Source organism: Patella vulgata, chromosome 7 (assembly GCF_932274485.2).
Source record: "Patella vulgata chromosome 7, xgPatVulg1.2, whole genome shotgun sequence".
Classification (NCBI taxonomy): domain Eukaryota; kingdom Metazoa; phylum Mollusca; class Gastropoda; family Patellidae; genus Patella; species Patella vulgata.
In genome coordinates this window covers 13,645,999-13,667,268 of record NC_065885.2, presented here as the reverse complement: position 1 = coordinate 13,667,268, position 21,270 = coordinate 13,645,999, and the positions used below count along the sequence as shown (strand labels likewise).

Here is a 21,270-nt window from a genome sequence, read left to right as displayed (position 1 = left end):
AGGCCTAGTAGATTAAGTCTTAAAAAGAGTAAAAAAAAGGCAACATTCTACCCAGACCGGTTTACGTTATATGTCTTATGCATGGAGGTGTATTATATTGACAATATCTCTATGGTGGTCTTATATGTAAACAATGCACGTGCTATCGATGCCAACGATTAACGCCGTGTAATTTGAACTTATTAAAGGTTAGTCATCTTACACAGATTATAAGAAGGCTTTTGCATTACCCAGATAGGAATCAACATAGATGAGTGACTGATAGGTTCTTATTGGAATCAAATTTCGAATGATAGATGCAGATACTTTAGTCTAATACCTAAATTCTAAAATGTATTATTTACAGACAGCCATGAAGCTAAATTCTGCAGTCAAACAATTTTATATTTACAAGATGTTATATTATGCTCTTTAAATTATGAAGAAGTTAGGTTGATTTGTATAATATAATACAGCCTACCGGAGAGGAAAGTATGGTCACGTGACAAACTGGAACATGACGTCATTCTGTCTCAAACATGGCTACTTACTTGGATGTAAAGTTGGTGAAATATGTTTGTTCGTGTTCCAAACATTTACCGGTGTGCCGATTATATTTATGCAGGCACTGTCTAAAACTAAGATGTTCAGACTGTGTTCAACATGAGGTTGACACCCCTTATTGCCCTAACTGCTTAGAGAATATGCCAACATCTGAAGCCAAACTGAGAAAAAATAGATGTGGGAGCTGCTATGACTGCCCTGGATGTGGCCATACACTGATGACTAGAGCTAGTAATCTGACATTGCCTGATCCAGAAGATGCCACTAAAACAATTTCCAAGAAAATGTATTACATGGCCTGTAGTTTCTGTCGATGGACTACCAGAGATGTCAACATAGAAGATCAATCCGTGGCAAGCGGTGCTTGGCAAGATCAAGAAAATGAACATGCCAAAAGGATCAATAATTTACTGGAATATTATCGTAAGCTGGCGCAGAAAGAAAAAGCTGAAAAGGAAAGAAAAAAGTATGTGAAAAGGCGGAGTCATATGTATTATACTGACAAATATGGTCTGACATCTGTCGCTGCTGCTAGAAAGAAGACTCTTTCATCAATCTCATCATTAAGTGTAAAGGATAACGAAGAAGCTGTTAGTGAATTAGAACCAGGAAAAAAAGTCGTGGATTTTGCACCTTTACCAGATGACATATTTACCAAACCGTTAGAATTATCCAAGATGACATGTATGGAACAAAGATTATCAACTCCAGAGTTTCAACCAGCTAAAGCCCAAGATATGTTCCCACAACATAAACATTTATTGATTCGTAAATCATTACGATGTAAAGAATGCGAACATAATTTAAGTAAACCAGACTTCAATCCATTGTCTATTAAATTTAAAATCCAGTTGATAGCTTTGAACCATATTCCTGAAATTAGAATTGGTGGTCCTGCAGTTTTTCTTCCCAACAAGGAAACCAGAGCTGTATTGACATTAAACAATCCACAAACCTTTGACACAATTGTTAAACTGTTAGCTATGGATGATGAGTCTGGTTTAACAACAGCCAAGATTGAATTACCCAAGAAGGAGATGATATTAGCTAAGAGAAATGATTTGGCTGGTTATGATGATAATCCTGTTAAGCAAGATTTTAATGACGATTCAAGTTCAATAGCATTTAGAAATCTCAATAAAGTTGGGGTATTTGTCAAAGTTACACCTGAAGTTGAACAAGGCGATGTTATAGTGTCATTAACAATGCAACATGAATATCGAAATACAACAGCTACTGTTGGTACAGAAGATACCGAACCTCCAGTCGTTTGGATTGAACAAAAAGTTTTTATCAAATTAGGCACAATAAGCAGAGAAGGTTAAGTGAATACATTATGGTTCATATTCTATTTGATCTAAGAGGGGATATGGAATAGATATTTCGAATAGTCAGTAAATTAAATTATTATTTTGTTTGTGGAGACTGGAATCATTTGATAAACTTTACGGGAAAGGAACAGCATTTTTTTTTATTTATAGCTTATTATACATGTGGGCTTACATCACTCACAGATTCTCTTTGTCTACAGCTTGTTATATCTATCACAATATTAAAATGCCATCAATGTGCTATTTTACTAATTGGTATGTGTTCTACTCAAGATTGATTATTTATTTATGTAATTATGTAGTGTCAATACTCAACACATGCTAGTGTAACAGTGTATGTAAATTTGCTCTTGTGACATTGTACAAGTATATGGAGAACTGTTATTGAATATCTCAGCTTTGAATTAAAGAGACATTAAAACAAATCTGAACTATTGGTTTTCATTGTCCGATATTAAAACAAAATTTTAATTACAGTATTGGTTTTCATGGTCAGACTTTCCCCCACAATTGTATGTTTCACAGATATTGCCATCCCAACATGAATCCAGCTGCACCACACTGCACTTGAATAAAAGATTATGGGACATTAGCTTGCCATTGAGCAAAAGCAACTATGTAAGAAACCTAAAAAAAATAATTTATGTGACCGCATCTATATTTTATTTTGCATGGATGGCATTCCTTAAAGGTCAGTACTCACCAAAGGTTATTTCAGCCAGACATCACAATTTCTTGTTAATAATACAGCTATCTGTCCAGTTAGCATTGCAGTTTAATGGGGATGTCTCATTAACATTTCCATGCCTGACCCACAATTATTAATATGTGTAACAAACCATCCGTCTTATTAAAAGCCGTTTCTAAAACGGCTCCATATAAAGATGATTTTCGGATAGGTACATGTAGTTTCAGTTCTTTGCAGTTATAGCCCTTGTTAACTTGAAAATTCTTATGGTCCTTGAAGCAACTATATTCAAGTTATCATCCAATATAAAATGTATGTGTTGTTTATGCTTGCACTAGCAAGAAGCCTATAAAATTACATCTGATAATTACTCCATTCTTGCTTGGCATTGGCAACCTACAGGCATATTTTCATAATTCAGAAAATAAGAAAAGTGAAGGAAACAAAGTTTGTATTATGGTTAGATTTTCGTCCCATCCACCCAAAAGTACACAAATACCATATATGGTAATCTTTTCAAATAAAACACAACTACAATATTCTGGGATTTATCATAGTACAATATATTTATAGCTTAACATAATACAAGCTGACTTCATAAACATAATGCACAGATTTTGATGAACAAAACAATATACTGGTAGGCTACATAATATGTTTACTTGTAATATTAACTTATACATATATTAATATCATGGAGAGGTCCACAAGAGAAACTGGAACCCAATAACTAAGGTTAGGTAGAATCAGAAATTAAATTGACCAAATGGACACCGCATTCTCGCCACAACTGCTATTTAACCGAAAATGCAAATTACGGTACGCCATTTTGTTGAATATAAAAAGTGTGAAATTGTTCTCCTTTTAGCACCAATCTACCCAGAGCCTTATATATAGAAGCTCTGAATCTACCAAATTATTTCACAGCATTAAGGTCATATCTATGGATACATAAAAACAAAGTATTTATTTCAAAGATATATTTCCATGGCAGTTCAATACTATAACTACCAGGTTATATTGATAACTTCATATCTTTAGATATACCTTAACTGAAACTAATTTGCCAATTCATAAATATTAAAATAGGTGTCACTAGGCTGGGCTGGATTAAAGGGAGGGGGGTCTGATTGGGCTTCAACCAGGGGCCCCCAAATTAGTTCTAAAATATAATCTGGCCTCTAAAAAATCTATCTACCATATTGATATACCAATTGTGTTAAGAGTTACAGACAATGACCAGAATAAGCCCCCTTCTCACTGATGATACAAGGACCCAAGTGACATTTTCAGCTAGGGACCCCATGCAAACTTATTCCATCTCTGCCACTAGAGGACTTTTTGCAATGTGGAAGAAATGCACATGCTACGATGTCTAAAGCTGTGTGTGACTGATGCTTTTTAATAAATAACTTGTTTAATTATTCTTGATAAACCACAACTCTTATGGACCATTATCTAAATAGATAGCAAGTCATGGGATAAATAAACAGAAATAAGTCAGGTTAAATCCAACTTCATGCATGCCAGTGGACAGACTTAGCTGAACATGAAGCTATCATTTGTACTGGTATAAAACACTACCATTATATCGAGGGCACAAAAAGTTCTCAGGGTCTGACAAATAACCTAATTATAATTTAAACATACATTATGCAAGAGCTAAATCTGCCAATAGCAGGTCTTTCTTAAGGCCTGAAATGTTATCTAAATTATTAATTAGACATTAACTAACTTATCCAGACCATAATCAACTCTCGATGGCATCACTAGCCTGTGATATTTACTGGATTAGAACCCGGTATGCTGCTTCTGATTAAATCAAAAAATGGATGATCTAAACTATGTTTTTTATTGTACCGACTTCAGTAATGATGATTGAGGCTAGGCCCAAAATTCAATCGCTAAATACTCTGTTCAGGGTGGATCAATTTGACTGAAATTTTCAGCAAATTCCCTTTACATTATTTACTAGCTCTTTATCTAATCTCCCATAATGTATCTTTACGGTTAATATATCTATCAAGCTTGAAAGGGCATTTAATCAACAACATAAACAAAGGCAATGGTGGATTTCAATGCACAACAACAATATCCTATAATCGTCATGGAATATTGTAATGTTTTTGATTTACATTAATGCTGTCATCATCATCATTTTATTTGTAATTACTTTCAGATAAAAATCAGTAAAATTTATCTTTACAGACTTTCTCTTAAATATAAACTAAAAATATGCATCCTAACTTTTTTTTAAACATAAGGTAAGTAACCACACGTATGCTCAAGAATTAATAGATTGATGTACAAAAGTTTTCCATTATATTTTATAAAGAAAATAATGCATTAAGATCAGGTCTTAAAACAACCAACTTTTCCCTTAAACATTTTTTTTCTATACAAATGTATTCTTTTCTATAAAAAGTTAGGTTCAATTTCTGCAGCTTGTGAGTGTCAAAAGTATATTTTCTCTTCAGTAAAGTTTGTTTCTGTTTCATTTTGAAGATGCACTATTATAGTATAATTTTTTGAAGCATTTACATCAAGTTTATAAGTAAAATGTCCTGAATTTAGAAAGTCAAACTATCTACATACATGTATAAACAAAAAAACTTATAACATTAATTGCATTTTATAACAATAAATCCTGCAATATCATAATTACATTAAAATACAAACAACTAACATTAATTTAAAACTTTCAAACTATTTTCTTTGGGGGAAAAAAAATTAACAAAATGAGCTACATTATCTACAGAACAAAATCATTATCAACTTTCAATATCAACCATATTGATTATTTTTGATGAGGATTTCTAAATGCTGCCTTTAAGAATTCATAATAAACAAAAATGTGTCTCACTATTAATCAAATTAAGATCAGATGTCATTTACATTTGATTTTATTATTTTTACGTCCCATTGGACATCTTTTCCTTAAAACCAGTGTCCAGAACAGTGTTGGGATTTCAAAATTTTTCTTGTTGGACATTTTTACAGAAAATATAGGGGCATAACTCTTCCTGTTATTTAAGCAGGTGGTTTCAGATCACAATTTAATAATCACTTGTCAACAAAATATTTAAATTCGTATGTAATAAAAAAAATAGGTGTACTTTGTTATTCTTCATATGTTATTCAAAATTATGTCAGTAATATTCCTACAAAATTCCTCCAGAATCTCTAGATCAAATAAGGTTACTGATCAATCAAATTGCCCTTGATATTTTCTTTTTATTGCTTTTTAAATATGACGTGCTAAATAAGATAGACTACCAAGTTTTTATATGTACTTACATGTATGTAATTCTGATACTAACAAGCTGAATTTTCCTTTGAATGAATAGCACCGCAAAGGACAATTTGTAAGGCTTGGCATATTTAAAATACTGAGGTGTTGGGTGTATTTTGACTCCTATACAAACAAAATCTACATTATGCTTCCATAAAATATACAGACTCAAAAAAAATAAATAAATAAAAAATAAAAAGCATGCTAAATATTTTTTAAAATCTGCCCCACCAAATAGAATCCCACATTTTAAAGGTCTTTTAATATCCATCTGCTTAGTAAATTAAAAATGAGTAGTCCTTAATGAAGGAAGAATCTGAAAAATCATCAGTTGATCCAAGCAACTTAAATTTAGTACAAGTATCACAACCTTATTTCATCTGAATAGTGAGACACATCCCGAAAAAATGGCGTTTCTTAAAATTTTTTAAGAAAACTAATAACCTGTTAAACAGGCATTATGTAAGAGCTAAATCTGGCTATTGCAGGTCTTTAGTTTAGGTCTGAAATGTTATGTAATTAGACATTTTTTAACATAACAAGACCATAATCAACTCTCGATGCCATTTGATTGCTCTGATTTTAAGTAGATCAGAACGGTTCAGCCTTTTGAAGATTTAATTTAAAAATGGAGAAGCGAGACTAAGGCTCGAACAACCAGTACGGTGGTTACGATCAATGCACACATCTTGTCAAAACGAAAACCAAAATAACATAATTTTAATGAAATTTTCAATATATTCATTTTGCTTTATCTATTTTTGAAATATTATAGCGAGAATGGCCAGCTCTTTTTATCTAAATCTTACATAATGCCCCTTTAAATAATATAACAGAATATTTACAAAACTAAATACAGTTTGGGGTCATCAATACTACATGCACTATCACTTTGACAATTGCTTTTGATCTTACATAAAATTATATTTTAATTTGATGTTACCACACAGGTAATTTCAATATGTTCAAATATATTATGATAGCCCAAACCATGTGAAATCTGCTTATAAAATGCAGAGATAAAACATTTGAAGTTAAAATTTATGAATCATTACGATTTACATGTATAGTGGTATTGAAGGAGTTCAGTGAAAGCTCATACAAATACACTGCATGTTGTTTAACAGGACCAAAGCTTTTTAGTTTAAAATCTTTTGATGAAAGTGATTAAATTACATTAATATATAATATCTAATCCTAATTTAGATTAAATTATCAAAGAGGATCAATTACTAGAACATACAAACGAACAAAATGTTTCTTCTAAATTTAATTCTAAAGGCCTGCACACACTATAGACCGACCGGTTTTCCTTGATCAAGATATGACAAACCACATCGAGAGTAAGCCACTTAAAGACTGGAATTATTTAACAGTGCCAAGATTTAAAGACACATGAAATGAAACAGTAGTGTAATATATGCGTATAAACCAGCTTTGTTTTGTTATGCACACACATTCCTATCTGTCCAAGAAAATAAAGCACCAAAGATTCAGATCTATAGAGGAAAAGTTATAAATAACTAATGCCTATTCATCAATTATTAGTAAAGTTATCAGAGTATAAAATCAAAAATATCAAATTGTGGTTTCAAATAAAATACAAAAATATGATACTGGTACCGAGCATGACAATAAATATAAACATACACGTATAACATTATACTCAATTTTGTAACTTATACAATTTACCTCGTCTCATCTATTAAATCTAGCATCAGCATGGAAATATGCGATGGGACAGATAAATCTGTAATTGGCAGTGAAAGGGTTAAGATGTACACATGTATGATAACACATGACTTAAATATGATGAGAGATGAGAATCATGCACATTAAAATACAATTTAAATCATGTACCATGAATTACAATTAAAAATCATGTACATTGAAGAATGGTTAGAAATCATGTACATTAAAGTATTGTTAGAAATCATGTACATTGAAGTATTGTTAGAAATCATGTACATTGAAGTATTGTTAAAAATCATGTACATTGAAGTATTGTTAGAAATCATATACATTGAAGTACTGTTAGAAATCATGTACATTGAAGTACTGTTAGAAATCATCCTTTTTTTTATTCTGTAAGCAATAATTCTGTGTTTGATTGCACCAAATTCCACATTAAACAGTTCATATTGTGTAGAATTGTAAACGAATCTCTAAAATGAAACACTCCTAACTGAAGACACTGATCACTTATCTCTATCAGTAACAAAATGAGCGATTGAAATAAGGCAGAAAGGTCAGGGGGAAATAACTCTTGCAAGGTCGACTGATACATTTAGAAAGCTGTTTAATAAACACAAGACAGGAGTAGGCTACTTGATTTATAACAAATGTCATGTTTCAAATTTAAGAAATATAGTCAAGTTTGCAAAATAATTAGAATATACTAGACTTTTGGCTTATTGATCTAGCAAGAAATCTTTTTCAAAATGTACTGTAATTCAATTAGGCAAGGACAACAATTCTTTTCTAATTGAACAATTTCAACATCTTGTAACAATTAAATTTAGTTAAAAATCAACTCCACCTGCCCCTGTGGTTTTATCAGTATAACAGGCCATGCCACACCATGAAACAATCTGTCAACAATGTTTATGTTAACCTGCCATTAAAACATGCAAAATTATATAAATGTATCAATCCACCTAATTTTAGCCTATTTTCAATAAGAGCAATTTTTCATTAGAGGAAAGAATGAAGAAATGACCATGAATATAAAATATAGCACAACGCAATATCCTTTATGTTTTGTTTCATCTCATAAGCAACTTTTGAAGTATTTGAGATCAGATTTTTAATATTGTCACTAGCTACAAACAAAGAGATTAAATTTTGACCTTTTCTATTCTCTGTTAGTTTCGTTCCACCTGCTTATAAAATAACAAGTAACTATTTTCTCTCACTTCTCGTGAATTAATATCTTCAGCCATATTAACCTGCGATACTTTTTCATCATCGAAGCGATACCAGTTTTTATTATCATTCAAACAATAACTAATATAATGTCCGTTATTTGTACTCTCGCCACCCAGATGCAAACAGATACCATAGAGATCGTAAAGATGGCTGCCAGATGGTGCGGTCATGTCTTCTCGATCTGTTACCATATCATAAATTATAGACCTTAGATCTAAACCTTTCCGTGGAATGCTGACAGGCGTTCGGATCTTCTTAGAACGTCCGCTTCGAGCATTGTACGTAAACCTCAGTAGTTGAATAGTAAGACATTCTGGCAACTGACGTAACAAACATCTTCTTTGGACATCTTTAGAATTTTTCTTTTTGTCATTACTCAATTCAGAAATGGGTGTGGAAGTTTTAAAAACATTATCATAATAACCACTATCATTGACAATGTCTCTTATACCAATTATTGGTGACATCATTTGTGATGTGGAGGGAGAATGGAAGGCGGAGTCAGGGCGACCTTTGACTAAATTTTGTGGAGTACTTGCTGCATTTTTTAGTGTTTGTGTCCGTGTTATCATTCCGGGTGTTTTCTTTCCGGAATCGCTAACGCAAACAGAGCATTGTAAGTCATCCTGTCCAAACAAATGTTCGACATGACAGAAACTAGTAAAACAATCATCCAATAAAACAAGACCAGATGTAACACTGGGTGCTATGATAGGTACCGGTAAAATATTGAATGCCTGCATTTTAACCGATATGTGATTATCCAGTAAACAGTGATAAGCTTCAACAATTTGTCCTTTAAACAAGTCATCAACAGATGAATCATTCTCATGTTTATGTGTCAGCCATTCTAAGTCAGACAATCTCTGTATTGGTTCTGCATAAGAATCATTTTCTAAACCATTTGCTAGCTCAATCTGAAGAACAAAATAAATCTGAAGTTAGTGCCTACACATAAATATATTGTAAGCTTAATTTAATAAAGGTATGATGTATTTTTGAGAACTTTTTTTTTATTTTAGAATTATGACCACTTTTTGTTCATATTGCTGTCATGTTTTGATAGCACTATTACTCAAAATATGGTATTACATGATGGTACATGTATATCATTACCAAAATAGTATATCAGGGCAAAATAGATTAAAACCCACAGCTCTGTTGTGATACCATTGGGAAAATGCATCTTTCTAGCTTAACAACGAGGTACCGAATCATCATTCCCAAATAAGATTTCAATAACACATTTAAATATTGAGTTCCAAAACAATGATGGTTTCTAACATACATTTTTGTAGCATAAAGTTTTCTGTCTCTCCTGAAAATGTCAAAAATTTTAGATACCGGTACTGGTAGCTTTTTTAGAGTCACACCAACAATAGTAAATTTGTACATGTACATGTATGTAATAACAAAGCTACATGCATGTGTGCTAATTGTATTACGTTGACAGCAAACTCAAGAAATTCATTTTAAGAAGGGAAATAACTCTTGCACTGCAGACATTTCAACCATAAAATAATACTTGTCGACCTTTTCATCTTTTGTCATTTTAGTATCAAATAATTTTTAAACTGCAATATCACAAGAAGAATAGGTCTGTTAATTACAATATTATGTTTACCTCACATTGACATGCTAATTTTAAATCTTTAATTCTCTTTTTATTTAAATCTCCATATATTTTCTTCAGCATTGCCAGAGATGAGGTGCTGAATCGTTCATTACCACACTGTTGTTGGTGTTTATCTGAAAACCAGAATTAAACAAAATTATTCATTTTTCAAGATTTGACACACAAGAATAAAGATGGTTTTGTACCCCAATAACTGTTGAAAATATGTACTATTAAATACACATACTTTATGTTATTACAAATTAATTTTTTCTCGATCAGTTGTGTGAGCTGAACAAATAATTTTGATCAATTGCTATACATGTACAGTATTCTAATTTGTGTAATTACATATGATAGGGATTGCTAAATTTGTATACAGATGTACAGGAAGCTAGCTGCTGACTTATTATAATGTATGATTGAAAATAACCGAAGTTGAGAGGTGAAATATGGATGAAACTACAGATACATGTACAGTGTAAATAATCTTGTGGGAATTTCAGATGTTTGCACAGTTACAATGTAGTGTTAGAACATGAAAATCTAGGCAAATCAAGTACATCCACAAATATTCAACATACTAAATTTGATTTAGTGCAAAAAATTAGTATTTAAATGCACACAGAAAACTTTGTGACAAAAAATGCATCATTATATTATATATTAAATTTAAAACACCAATTCTGACGTCTAGTGACAATTAAGAACACTAGATACACGTAAAGATACATGTTGTCTTACACATATTCTAAATGCTGGAGTACATGTACATGGCAAGTCTCTATTTTTTTTGTGTATGTACATGTATGCATTGGTCATGTAGGTTAGTTATTTCCACAATGTTGCATATATTCATATGCTACATACATATAAATTGAAAACAAAAATGAACCAAAGGTGAAAAGTATATCAGTGAAAAGTGAATTATACCATTACCATCAATAATACAAAATACACTCTAGTGAAGCGTGACAATGGCGAACATGCAAAGTTAAGTTTAATATTGAGGGAATTTAAAAAGGATTAATACTAATAGAGGGGGACTTTAATAAAACTATACCAGATTGTAGGGCCTTTCTATTCTTATTTAAAATATTATGCACAGTGTCCAGTATCCACATCAGGAATTCTGCAGCATCTTGTTGAGTCTGTGGTTGTCCAGGTGACGATACAATTTGTGGATTGAGAGCTGAAGCTGATTGTCTAAATGCTGCTGGATCTAAGCTGGAGATAGTGTTTGTTGCAGGGTCAACACTACACTGGTGTAATAGTTCAACAAATGATGTTAATAAAATCGATTCTGAAACACTACACTCTAATTCTTTAGCAGAGTCAACAGATAAACACTGTACTAAATGCGGGCTACGAGCTAAACACTGAACAACAGAGTTAATAAAACACAGATTCTGGCCATTGTTCCTTATACCAGGTGGTTTACTGTCAGCAGGACCAGATCCAAGTCCAAACACATTTAAAACTTTTGATTTAAGAAAACTACCAGAAGAATAAAGGTCAGGAATTTTAGATAATATTCTATTGTTCTCAGCTCTAAGTGGACGTCGCCTCAATTCTGTTTCAAAAGCATTGTTTTTCACATGAACTTCTCCAGGTTTCTGGTCATAATTATTACGCTTGAAAGGATTGGAGGTATCCTGTAGATAACTATTCCCCACCCCTCCTGAATCAGTAAATTTACTACGGTAATTTGGCAATTCATTTTGCTTTGTCTTAAATTGATCTAAATTAGGATAGAGTCCCTGGTTATGACTTACTATAAATGTGTTTCTGTCCAATCCTGGGGACACTGTGACATTGGGTGGGAATCCCCCTGCTGTGGGAGTATGTACATGAGGGTAGTATGCTGGATGTGGTATGGTTCTTAAGACTGGTGCCCCAGGTGGGGATTTCTGTTGCAACTGATGCTTCTTCCTTTGGATCATACTCTCCTTGTGTTGCTGTGCTTCTTCCCATCGTGTTATGACTAAGTTCCACCAATAGCGGAAGTCAACACGCCGATACAATTGTGTATAAAGAAAGGTGAATAGTGTTAAAGGTATCAGAACCACAGGTGTATGGTCAATTAAGTAGATCACTACAGACAAACAAACTAAAGCTGCCGATTCAAATAACCAAATCCTCCGCTTCTCTTCATCACTCCTGTAATGTAAAAAGAAAAATTAGCAAATATATTTAATTTTGTGTTATCTGCAAAATGCACCAAAACCAGTGCAAAAAAAATTGCATTTGACGTAAACAATGACTTAGATAATAGAATATTCAAATAGTAAAATCAGCATTTAATGTGAGCATCTAATTCTAATATAATCATTAATTTATATGTAGTTCCTTTAAGAACGGTCTCTGTCTTGTAACCATTCCTGTTCATCCCTACTCAGTAATCAGATTAAAATACAGATCTGCATGATGTATATTTTGTTTCATTTTTTATACTTTCGATGGCCTTCACTTCATGAAGATCTGACCTGACCAGTTGTAGTGAGAGGTTGTGTCAGGTGTTATATGAACGGTTTTTGACCGTATGATGTCAGACTTTTGATTAACAAAAAAATGTTGATGTTTCTAGTGGGATACCCACAGTTCTGGGGATACCCACAGTTCTGTGCACACCGCACACCAAGAACTTGCTGCAACAGATTGTTTCATTGGCTAATCCCTCACATTAAACATAGTCATAACATGGGTTATACAACAACTGTTCCAGATACTACTACTACACTAGTTCAGCTCTGAACGTAGGTCTCATTTTACACTCGACCTCTACGTTCAGGGACTGTCCTATTGAATCCTTGTCGAAAATCTAATCGCTTCCCAGTCAATTTTACTGGGCAACTTTTTACTGCTAACTGGTCGCATGTCAGTCCCTGTGAACGCCTGAACAATATAAATGAACATCTTAGGGAGAAAATAAGACCTTGCTTACCTGGCTAGAGTCAGTATGAGCGACACAACACGCTGTTAAAAAATATGTCTCCGTCTTCTAACCGACTTGGTGGACATCATTGAAAGGGTAACGCACAAATTTAAGAACTCGGCCATATAAGATGAAACGAAATTTAGGTAAGCCTGGTGCGAAAAAATTGGAATTTTTGAAAGAATTTGATTGTAAATTATTGTAATTTAGCTAGGCAAAGCAATAAATCACTGAAGATTCTCAACTTTTCAAAGTTTTCATTTTTTTTTCTCCCAGGCTCACCTAAATTTCGTTTCATCTTATATGGCCGAGTTCTTAAATTTGTGCGTTACCCTTTCAATGATGTCCACCAAGTCGGTTAGAACAGCGTGTTGTGTCGCTCATACTGACTCTAGCCAGGTAAGCAAGGTCTTATTTTCTCCCTAAGATGTTCATTTATATTGTTCAGGCGTTCACAGGGACTGACATGCGACCGGTTAGCAGTAAAAAGTTGCCCAGTAAAATTGACTGGGTAGCGATTAGATTTTCGACAAGGATTCAATAGGACAGTCCCTGAACGTAGAGGTCGAGTGTAAAATGAGACCTACGTTCAGAGCTGAACTACTACTACACTAGTGTAGTAAAGATAAGTAAAACACAATTTTTTTAACTATGAAATACATTTGTTGGATCTGTGTTTTAATCAGATTGCCCTACACTGCTACAGCTACTGACTTGACAATAATTCAAGCAGGAGCAACATTATGATCATTATTCATTATTATCAACATAGATAATGATAATTAGATTACATATGATATGAAAATACTGCCATTGTAATCATTGTTACATACTCTTTTTATTTCTTCTATTTATTTATTTATTATCATACAATCTGCAAGGGTGTGAAATATAAATTATTAAAAAAAATGGATTAGGCTAAGTTGGGCTTATAAATAAAATAATAATTCTTACACTGCTTCTTTCAACACTGTTTTGGCGACGATGTCGACAAAAATGAAAAATACAAAATCTAAGATAGAATGTACAAGAAACGAGTACAAAGATGTCAAAATCCACCAAACCATTGTGAGAAATAAGCCTTAATTATACTATTTTCTTAATCGCATCTCGGTAATCACTTAATATATTGTTGTGTACACATATTTTTAAATTGTCAACAAGATCCGTTTAAATTTCGGCTCCAAAATGGCGACTTGAAACGTGCACCTGCGCAATGGACATAGCGGAAATGAACAGATATAATGTAGTCAAGTATTTCAAGTCTTTATCAAGACTGCGCAATTACCCCTAAGTACCACTAGAATTTCCAGTCAACAAACTATTTATTCTTTAACTTATACTGATTAGTATGGTGGCTGATAGTGGCCATGTAAAATCTCGCCCTTTTCATAACGCGACAACACGACATCACGACAGTATAGACGCAATCATACGACACTTTATTCTGTCGTATCATCGTGTTATTTTTATCGTAACGTCGAGATGTCGACTTATTGTCCTAGTCTCTTTCTACAAGTCACAAAAATACAGCTGTACTGAGTCGACCCTAAGTCCAAAACAAATAGTCAGTCGAATAAACCGGTCGATGGCTTATTAAAATTTTGGAATCGTTTGTAATCTGTATAAGTTAAAGAAAAAACGCACTAATTCCAATATCTTTTATCATTGTTTTTGTTTATTTTTTACGTCCCCTCATGTTCAAATTTGATTGTTCAAATTAAAACTTTAAGGTGTTATCTTAGTTATTGCCACCGCGGCTTAATAAAGTCATGCTTGACTTTTTCCCTCATCCCCATATGCCCCCATCTTTTAAGTGCACGCCAATGTGTACACGGGACCTCGGTTTTTCGTCCCATCCGAACGACTAGACATCTGTCCTTGTCCACCTCCAAAAGAATAGAGTCCCTATATATGATATGTTGGGTTAGGGGGGCGATGGGGATGAGGTATTTGACATTATCATGTGGCCTCGTCCAGTCGATAAAATCAGTCAGTTAGTTCAGTCGAATAATCCAGTCGAATAAACCAGTCGAATAATTCAGTCGAAAAGTTCAGTCGAATAAACCAGTCGAATAGTTCAGTCGAATAATTCAGTCGAATAAACAAGTCGCTCAATATTAAGCAGCGGTGGCAGTGGGCTAAGATGATATGGTAGCAAATCATGCTCTTAGACATAGCTGAAGGAGCCGGGGCATGGGGTAGAGACCGGGGGGCTTCCCAACTAGTTTCAAGAAATGAAAAGAAATGAAATGGTGTTTTAACGTCCTACTGTTCTGCTTGGAACTGGGCTAATGAAGACGGGCATACGCCATACACTGTGCGATGAGGGAAATTTTGCCCGGACAGCGGCACTACGGCCTACTCTTATATCGAATTCCATCTGTCAAAGGGATCTTTTACGACCACGTCAATGTGGACACGGGACCTCGGTTTTTCGTCCCATCCGAACGACTAGACAGCTGTCCTTGTCCGCCTCGAAAAGAATAGAGTCCCTATATATGATATAAACGAAGAAAGGGGATGGGGTGGGGCGGGGGTGGGGGGGGGGATGAGGTATTTGACATTTTCATGTGGCCTCGTCCAGTCGATAAAATCAGTCAGTTAGTTCAGTCGAATAATCCAGTCGAATAAACCAGTCGAATAATTCAGTCGAAAAGTTCAGTCGAATAAACCAGTCGAATAGTTCAGTCGAATAATTCAGTCGAATAATCCAGTCGAATAATTCAGTCGAATAAACAAGTCGCTCAATATTAAGCAGCGGTGGCAGCGGGCTAAGATAATATAGTAGCAAATCATGCTCGTAGCCATAGCTGAAGGAGCCGGGGGCATGGGGTAGGGACCGGGGGGCTTCCCAACTAGTTTCAAGAAATGAAAAGAAATGAAATGGTGTTTTAACGTCCTACTGTTCTGCTTGGAACTGGGCTAATGAAGACGGGCAGACGCCATACACTGTGCGATGAGGGAAATTTTGCCCGGACAGCGGCACTACGGCCTACTCTTATATCGAATTCCATCTGTCAAAGGGATCTTTTACGTCCACTCCAATGTAGACACGGGACCTCGGTTTTTCGTCTCATCCGAACGACCAGACAGCTGTCCTTGTCCGCCTCGAAAAGAATAGAGTCCCTATATATGATATGAACGAAGAAAGGGGGTGGGGTGGGGCGGGGGTGGGGGGATGAGGTATTTGACATTTTCATGTGGCCTCGTCCAGTCGATAAAACCAGTCAGTTAGTTCAGTCGAATAATCCAGTCGAATAAACCAGTCGAATAGTTCAGTCGAATAAACCAGTCGAATAGTTCAGTCGAATAAACAAGTCGCTCAATATTAAGCAGCGGTGGCAGCGGGCTAAGATAATATAGTAGCAAATCATGCTCGTAGCCATAGCTGAAGGAGCCGGGGGCATGGGGTAGGGACCGGGGGGCTTCCCAACTAGTTTCAAGAAATGAAAAGAAATGAAACTCCATTACAGGATTTATATCGGGGTCCGATTTGTATTACATACATACGAAATATAATTTACTACATCATTCTACATAGTAATTCGTATGTGTTTGTCAAAAATCATATTGAAAAAAGTCTTTGAAAATGCTATAAAACAAATCAAAATCGATCAGTGTAATAATCGGTTACAGACAGACTTGGTTGACTATTCCGATGTGTCCACCACGACCTTATCACTTTCTATTGTATAATAACAAATTCAATCGTGACACAAACAGACGCGTATCTTCTTATGTTCAGAAACATCTTTTACATTTTGTATTCGGTGTTCTACTTTCTATAATATGACCAGTGTATTTTGTGATGCAAATTGATAATCTAAATATATTATTTAACTTATTGTAGTTCAATTGCAATATTACAAAATTTATTTTAGGTTAAGATATATTTACAAATTTTATATAGTTAAATGAAGATGCAATGTTTTTTTTACGTGGCGATATGATTTTTCTTCAACCACAATACAATTGCCTTTGCTTGCTAAATCCGGTCAATGGTTTATCGTGAAAAAGCCCTTGCTATATCTATAAACTATGAATTATGTTTTAGATATATTATGTATGCGAAATATTATTGAAAAAAATGTTTTAATTTTAATGTTTTATTCAATATAATATTATGTATGTGAAATATTATAGTTTTTATTACATTAAATGTCTGTAAATTAACGTATTAAGATAATGTTCAGGTAATCTATCTATGTTATGCTATTATCTATTATGTTATATACATGTTCATAAATATCATTTGGGGTTTGGCTTTTTTATCTCTTATTTTTTTGGCCGTTATGAGCAATTTGTATGACCATAATTATTTTGACTTCTTCAGAATTGGTGGGAATTTATAAGATCTCGATTTAGTTATGTTAATTATATTTCCATTGATATCATTTTGCATTAATTTTAATAGCAACCCTTACCTACAAATGGTACCAAATGCCTGGTAAAATGTTGAGAAACCTAATACACTTTTACATGTACTTATTGATGATAATCTTAATAATAAATTGTCAGTGCGCTTTGGACAGGAGGTATGATATCATTTAATTCCAAGTTTTTAGTAAACTTGTCTCTGTAGTTTTGAAGCATATTTTATTGATAGACACTGTGACTCATTCCATCTAGATAGCAATACAGAACTAAATTAAAATATTTTGCATAATGGTCAATATGAATTTGGTAATGGATCCGGGTCAATCAGTTTTCCTTCTTTTAGCTCTTTAATATTTATCACATTTATTTATGATATTTATCACATATACTTGTATCACTACGAAAGGTTCCAGATTTAATTTCAGTTAAGCTCTACTTTCAATGTACCTTAAAAAAAAAAGCGTCTATAGCATACCCCCGTTCTCGTTTTTAAGAGAGTAAGGGACACGCCATTTTCCAATATTATGCAAAAATTAATGGATTTATATGCCTAAATAGTATAGAAAAAATGATAAAATAATGTAATTATAAGCCCGAACCATTACATTAGCAACGGAAAGAAAATACCTCCGTCTGAAAAGTAAATGATGTTGTAATACTTACAGTATGGTCATCAATATCATCCATATTTAACGGCACATTGTGTTAATTCCATGAAATATTATAAAACACTACGTTCTAAAAACGTTAGGGGCACGTATTAACTGGCCTACTACTACTATGCTATGTGTTTAACGTCCACTTCCACATATATGAAATGTGTCCAAAAGGGGGCTGCTTTTAAGTATGTTTTTTTGTGTATTGCTTGTGAAGAGCTAGACTCAGTGTCTAGACTCTGAGTCAAACTCTTCTTCGGCAATACACAGAAGAGGCAATTAAGTAATAAATTAAAAAAACAAAACAAAAGAAAGTAATAAAACATCTGTAACTAATTACGTTGTGAAAAAGTCTGCAAATTTGTGACAAAATTTGCAACAAGTCCAACTAATCAAGATGCAATACAGTTCGGTCTAAAACAAAGAGAAACAGAATAATGAAAGAAGTAACAGGATAATAAAACCAGAAGAATGATCAAAATACCCCCCCCCCCCCCACGCACACCAACTCTAAAACAAACTAAAATATCAAAGTATCACCTGTAAATAAATAGATGTCTTTGAATATAACGTTATTAACGAACTATATATATATTCAACTATCTATACCCCATAATCTTGTTTCGTACATATACGAATTAACTAATTGTCACATATTTCTGATTGTATATACTATATAATAGTGTCGAAAGTTTATTATTCTTATATCCGTTAATTTTAGAAGGATATTGAACTTTCTTTACATAATATACTATTCAAAAAAAGTAGGGGATATTTGATTTTGGGGGCATAATACTAAAATATGCAAATGACTACGAAAAAAGTCACTATAGAACCTAACAGAAGAAACATTTCCAGTTACATGTGACGCCCAAACGCACCAATAGCTACCGCATGGAATGCATGTGATGCTTGGGATCATCATGGGGGTCCAACCCAAGATTTGCACGACTCTGACTTTGAATGTTACAGTCATTGTGGCATTGAATTCCAGGGTGGAAACATCAGTTTAATTGTTTTAGTGACCAGAAAACAAATTTTGATATGCGTCGGCTTACCCAAAATGAAAGGTTACGTGCCCTTGGCATGCTACAGATCGGCACAACACAGGCGGTTGTGGCGCGGGCGATGAATGTTTCTCAGTCTGTCATAAGCAGGCTATGGTCCAGATACCGTGATACACAATCTGTACAGGACAGACCACGCTCAGGTCGACCAAGGGCGACAACTCAAGCCCAGGATCGATTTATCCGTACCTTGGCCTTGAGAAATCGTGTCATCACAGCAAATCAGATCAGCGCTCGTCTTCAAACAGACACTGGTGTGAGAGTGAGTGGCCAGACGATTCGGAATCGACTGCATAGGGGTCACCTTCGCGCCCGACGTCCTCGCGTGATCCCTTGTTTGAGAGATCATCACATTCAGGCAAGACGTCGTTGGTGTAGGGATCGTCAACACTGGGATAATCGACGCTGGAGCAATGTGATGTTTTCAAATGAGTCAAGGTTCACTGTTGATTTTTTGGACAGACGTAGGAGGGTGTGGCGTCGTCGAAACGAGCGCTTCCAAGACGTTAACGTCATCAGACATGATCGATTTGGGGGTGGTTCTGTTATGGTGTGGGGAGGCATCACTGTTGCTGGAAGAACGGCTTTACATGTTGTTGCAGGGCGTGTTACAGGCCAGTACTACCGGGACAACATCTTGGCAGTCCATGTTATGCCGTTCGCACGACGTCATGGCCGCCGTTTCATCTTCCACGATGACAACGCAAGATGTCACAGGGCCAGGATCGTTACAGGTTACCTCCAACAACAGAACATCACCACATTACCTTGGCCAGCACTGAGTCCCGACCTCTCCCCCATCGAGCATGTCTGGGACATGCTTGGACAGAGGTTACGTCAACGTCAACAACGTCCTGCCAATGTCCAAGAACTTGCTGTTGCGTTGCAACAGGAATGGGACAATCTGGACCAAAATGACCTTAGACGTCTCATTAGGAGTATGCCACGTCGGATCAATGCTTGTTTGGCAAACAGAGGAGGATTTACCCGTTACTGACTTGGTTGTGATGCTGTGGTAACTTTGCTGTTTGACCCCGGGTATCATTTTACCCTTATAATGGTCAGTCTGTGCCTTACTTAGTCTAACGATCATTTGGAATAAATCGATGAATGTGAACTTCATTTCATTTTGTCATTTGTTTCTTCGTCAGTTTCATTAGGTGACTTTAATAACACTTAAAAATCAAATATCCCCTACTTTTTTTGAATAGTATATTAGGTGTTGTAACTTCAACTGTATAATAATGGGGAGCGCCTTGCATCTCTAATTGAAGATCTTTTTTTCTTTATTTTTCTTTTTTAAAATTTGTTTATTTACAGGCTCTTGTATATGATGGCATCCAATGATATGATGATATTCAAATATATAATTCCTAGAAAGCTCAGTATAGTGTAAGTTGATTCGTTATCATTGTTGATTCGATCTTGGTCAAATGTGTAACCCTTTCAACGCCCATGTATATAATATTGAAATCTGTATATACTTGTCATATGGCATTATGTTTATGTTGTTTTCACCTTTTTAAGTTTGTTGTTTGAAATACAATGTATTTATATTTCTGTAAATAATTTCTTACGGGAAATGAAATTACATGTATATAAGACCTGGAATGTTTTCAGACCCCATAAATAATGTATCTTTAGATTATGTATATTATATTGATTGAATAAATCTTGCTAGAAAAATTTACAGATCCAATTATTTAGTTTTATTCTTTTATTTTATTTCTATATTTATTTTAGAATCTTTTAATACTTTTAAAAGACTAATTAGAACTTATACCTAATGTCAAAAAACAGATAACTTAAAGTTGTTTTTGTGTACAAATTTTTTT

The 21,270-nt window shown here is 34.3% G+C and overlaps 2 protein-coding genes across 4 annotated transcripts in view; one reads left to right on the top strand and one right to left on the bottom strand.

Annotated features, from left to right (window-relative positions):
* Positions 1 to 487: 487 nt before the first annotated feature.
* Positions 488 to 2,299, top strand: LOC126827676 (dynactin subunit 4). The gene has a single exon (XM_050557126.2). It carries the CDS (start codon positions 519 to 521, stop codon positions 1,866 to 1,868), a length of 1,350 nt encoding a protein of 449 aa, XP_050413083.1. The 5' UTR covers positions 488 to 518; the 3' UTR covers positions 1,869 to 2,299.
* An 810-nt stretch (positions 2,300 to 3,109) lies between these two features.
* LOC126828837 (uncharacterized) overlaps positions 3,110 to 21,270 on the bottom strand; it is a 32,559-nt gene continuing 14,398 nt past the window's right edge. For 2 of the 3 annotated variants that reach the window (XM_056102106.1, XM_056102107.1), the window contains 3 exons: positions 11,461 to 12,557; positions 10,407 to 10,531; positions 3,110 to 9,699 (listed from right to left, as the gene is read on the bottom strand). In XM_056102106.1, coding sequence (XP_055958081.1) covers positions 8,719 to 9,699; positions 10,407 to 10,531; positions 11,461 to 12,340 — 1,986 coding nt within the window. In that variant the 5' untranslated portion in view covers positions 12,341 to 12,557 and the 3' untranslated portion in view covers positions 3,110 to 8,718. Of the gene's footprint in view, positions 9,700 to 10,406; positions 10,532 to 11,460; positions 12,558 to 14,286; positions 14,802 to 21,270 lie in introns of those variants that run through there. The other variant, XM_050558845.2, reaches the window with a different exon arrangement.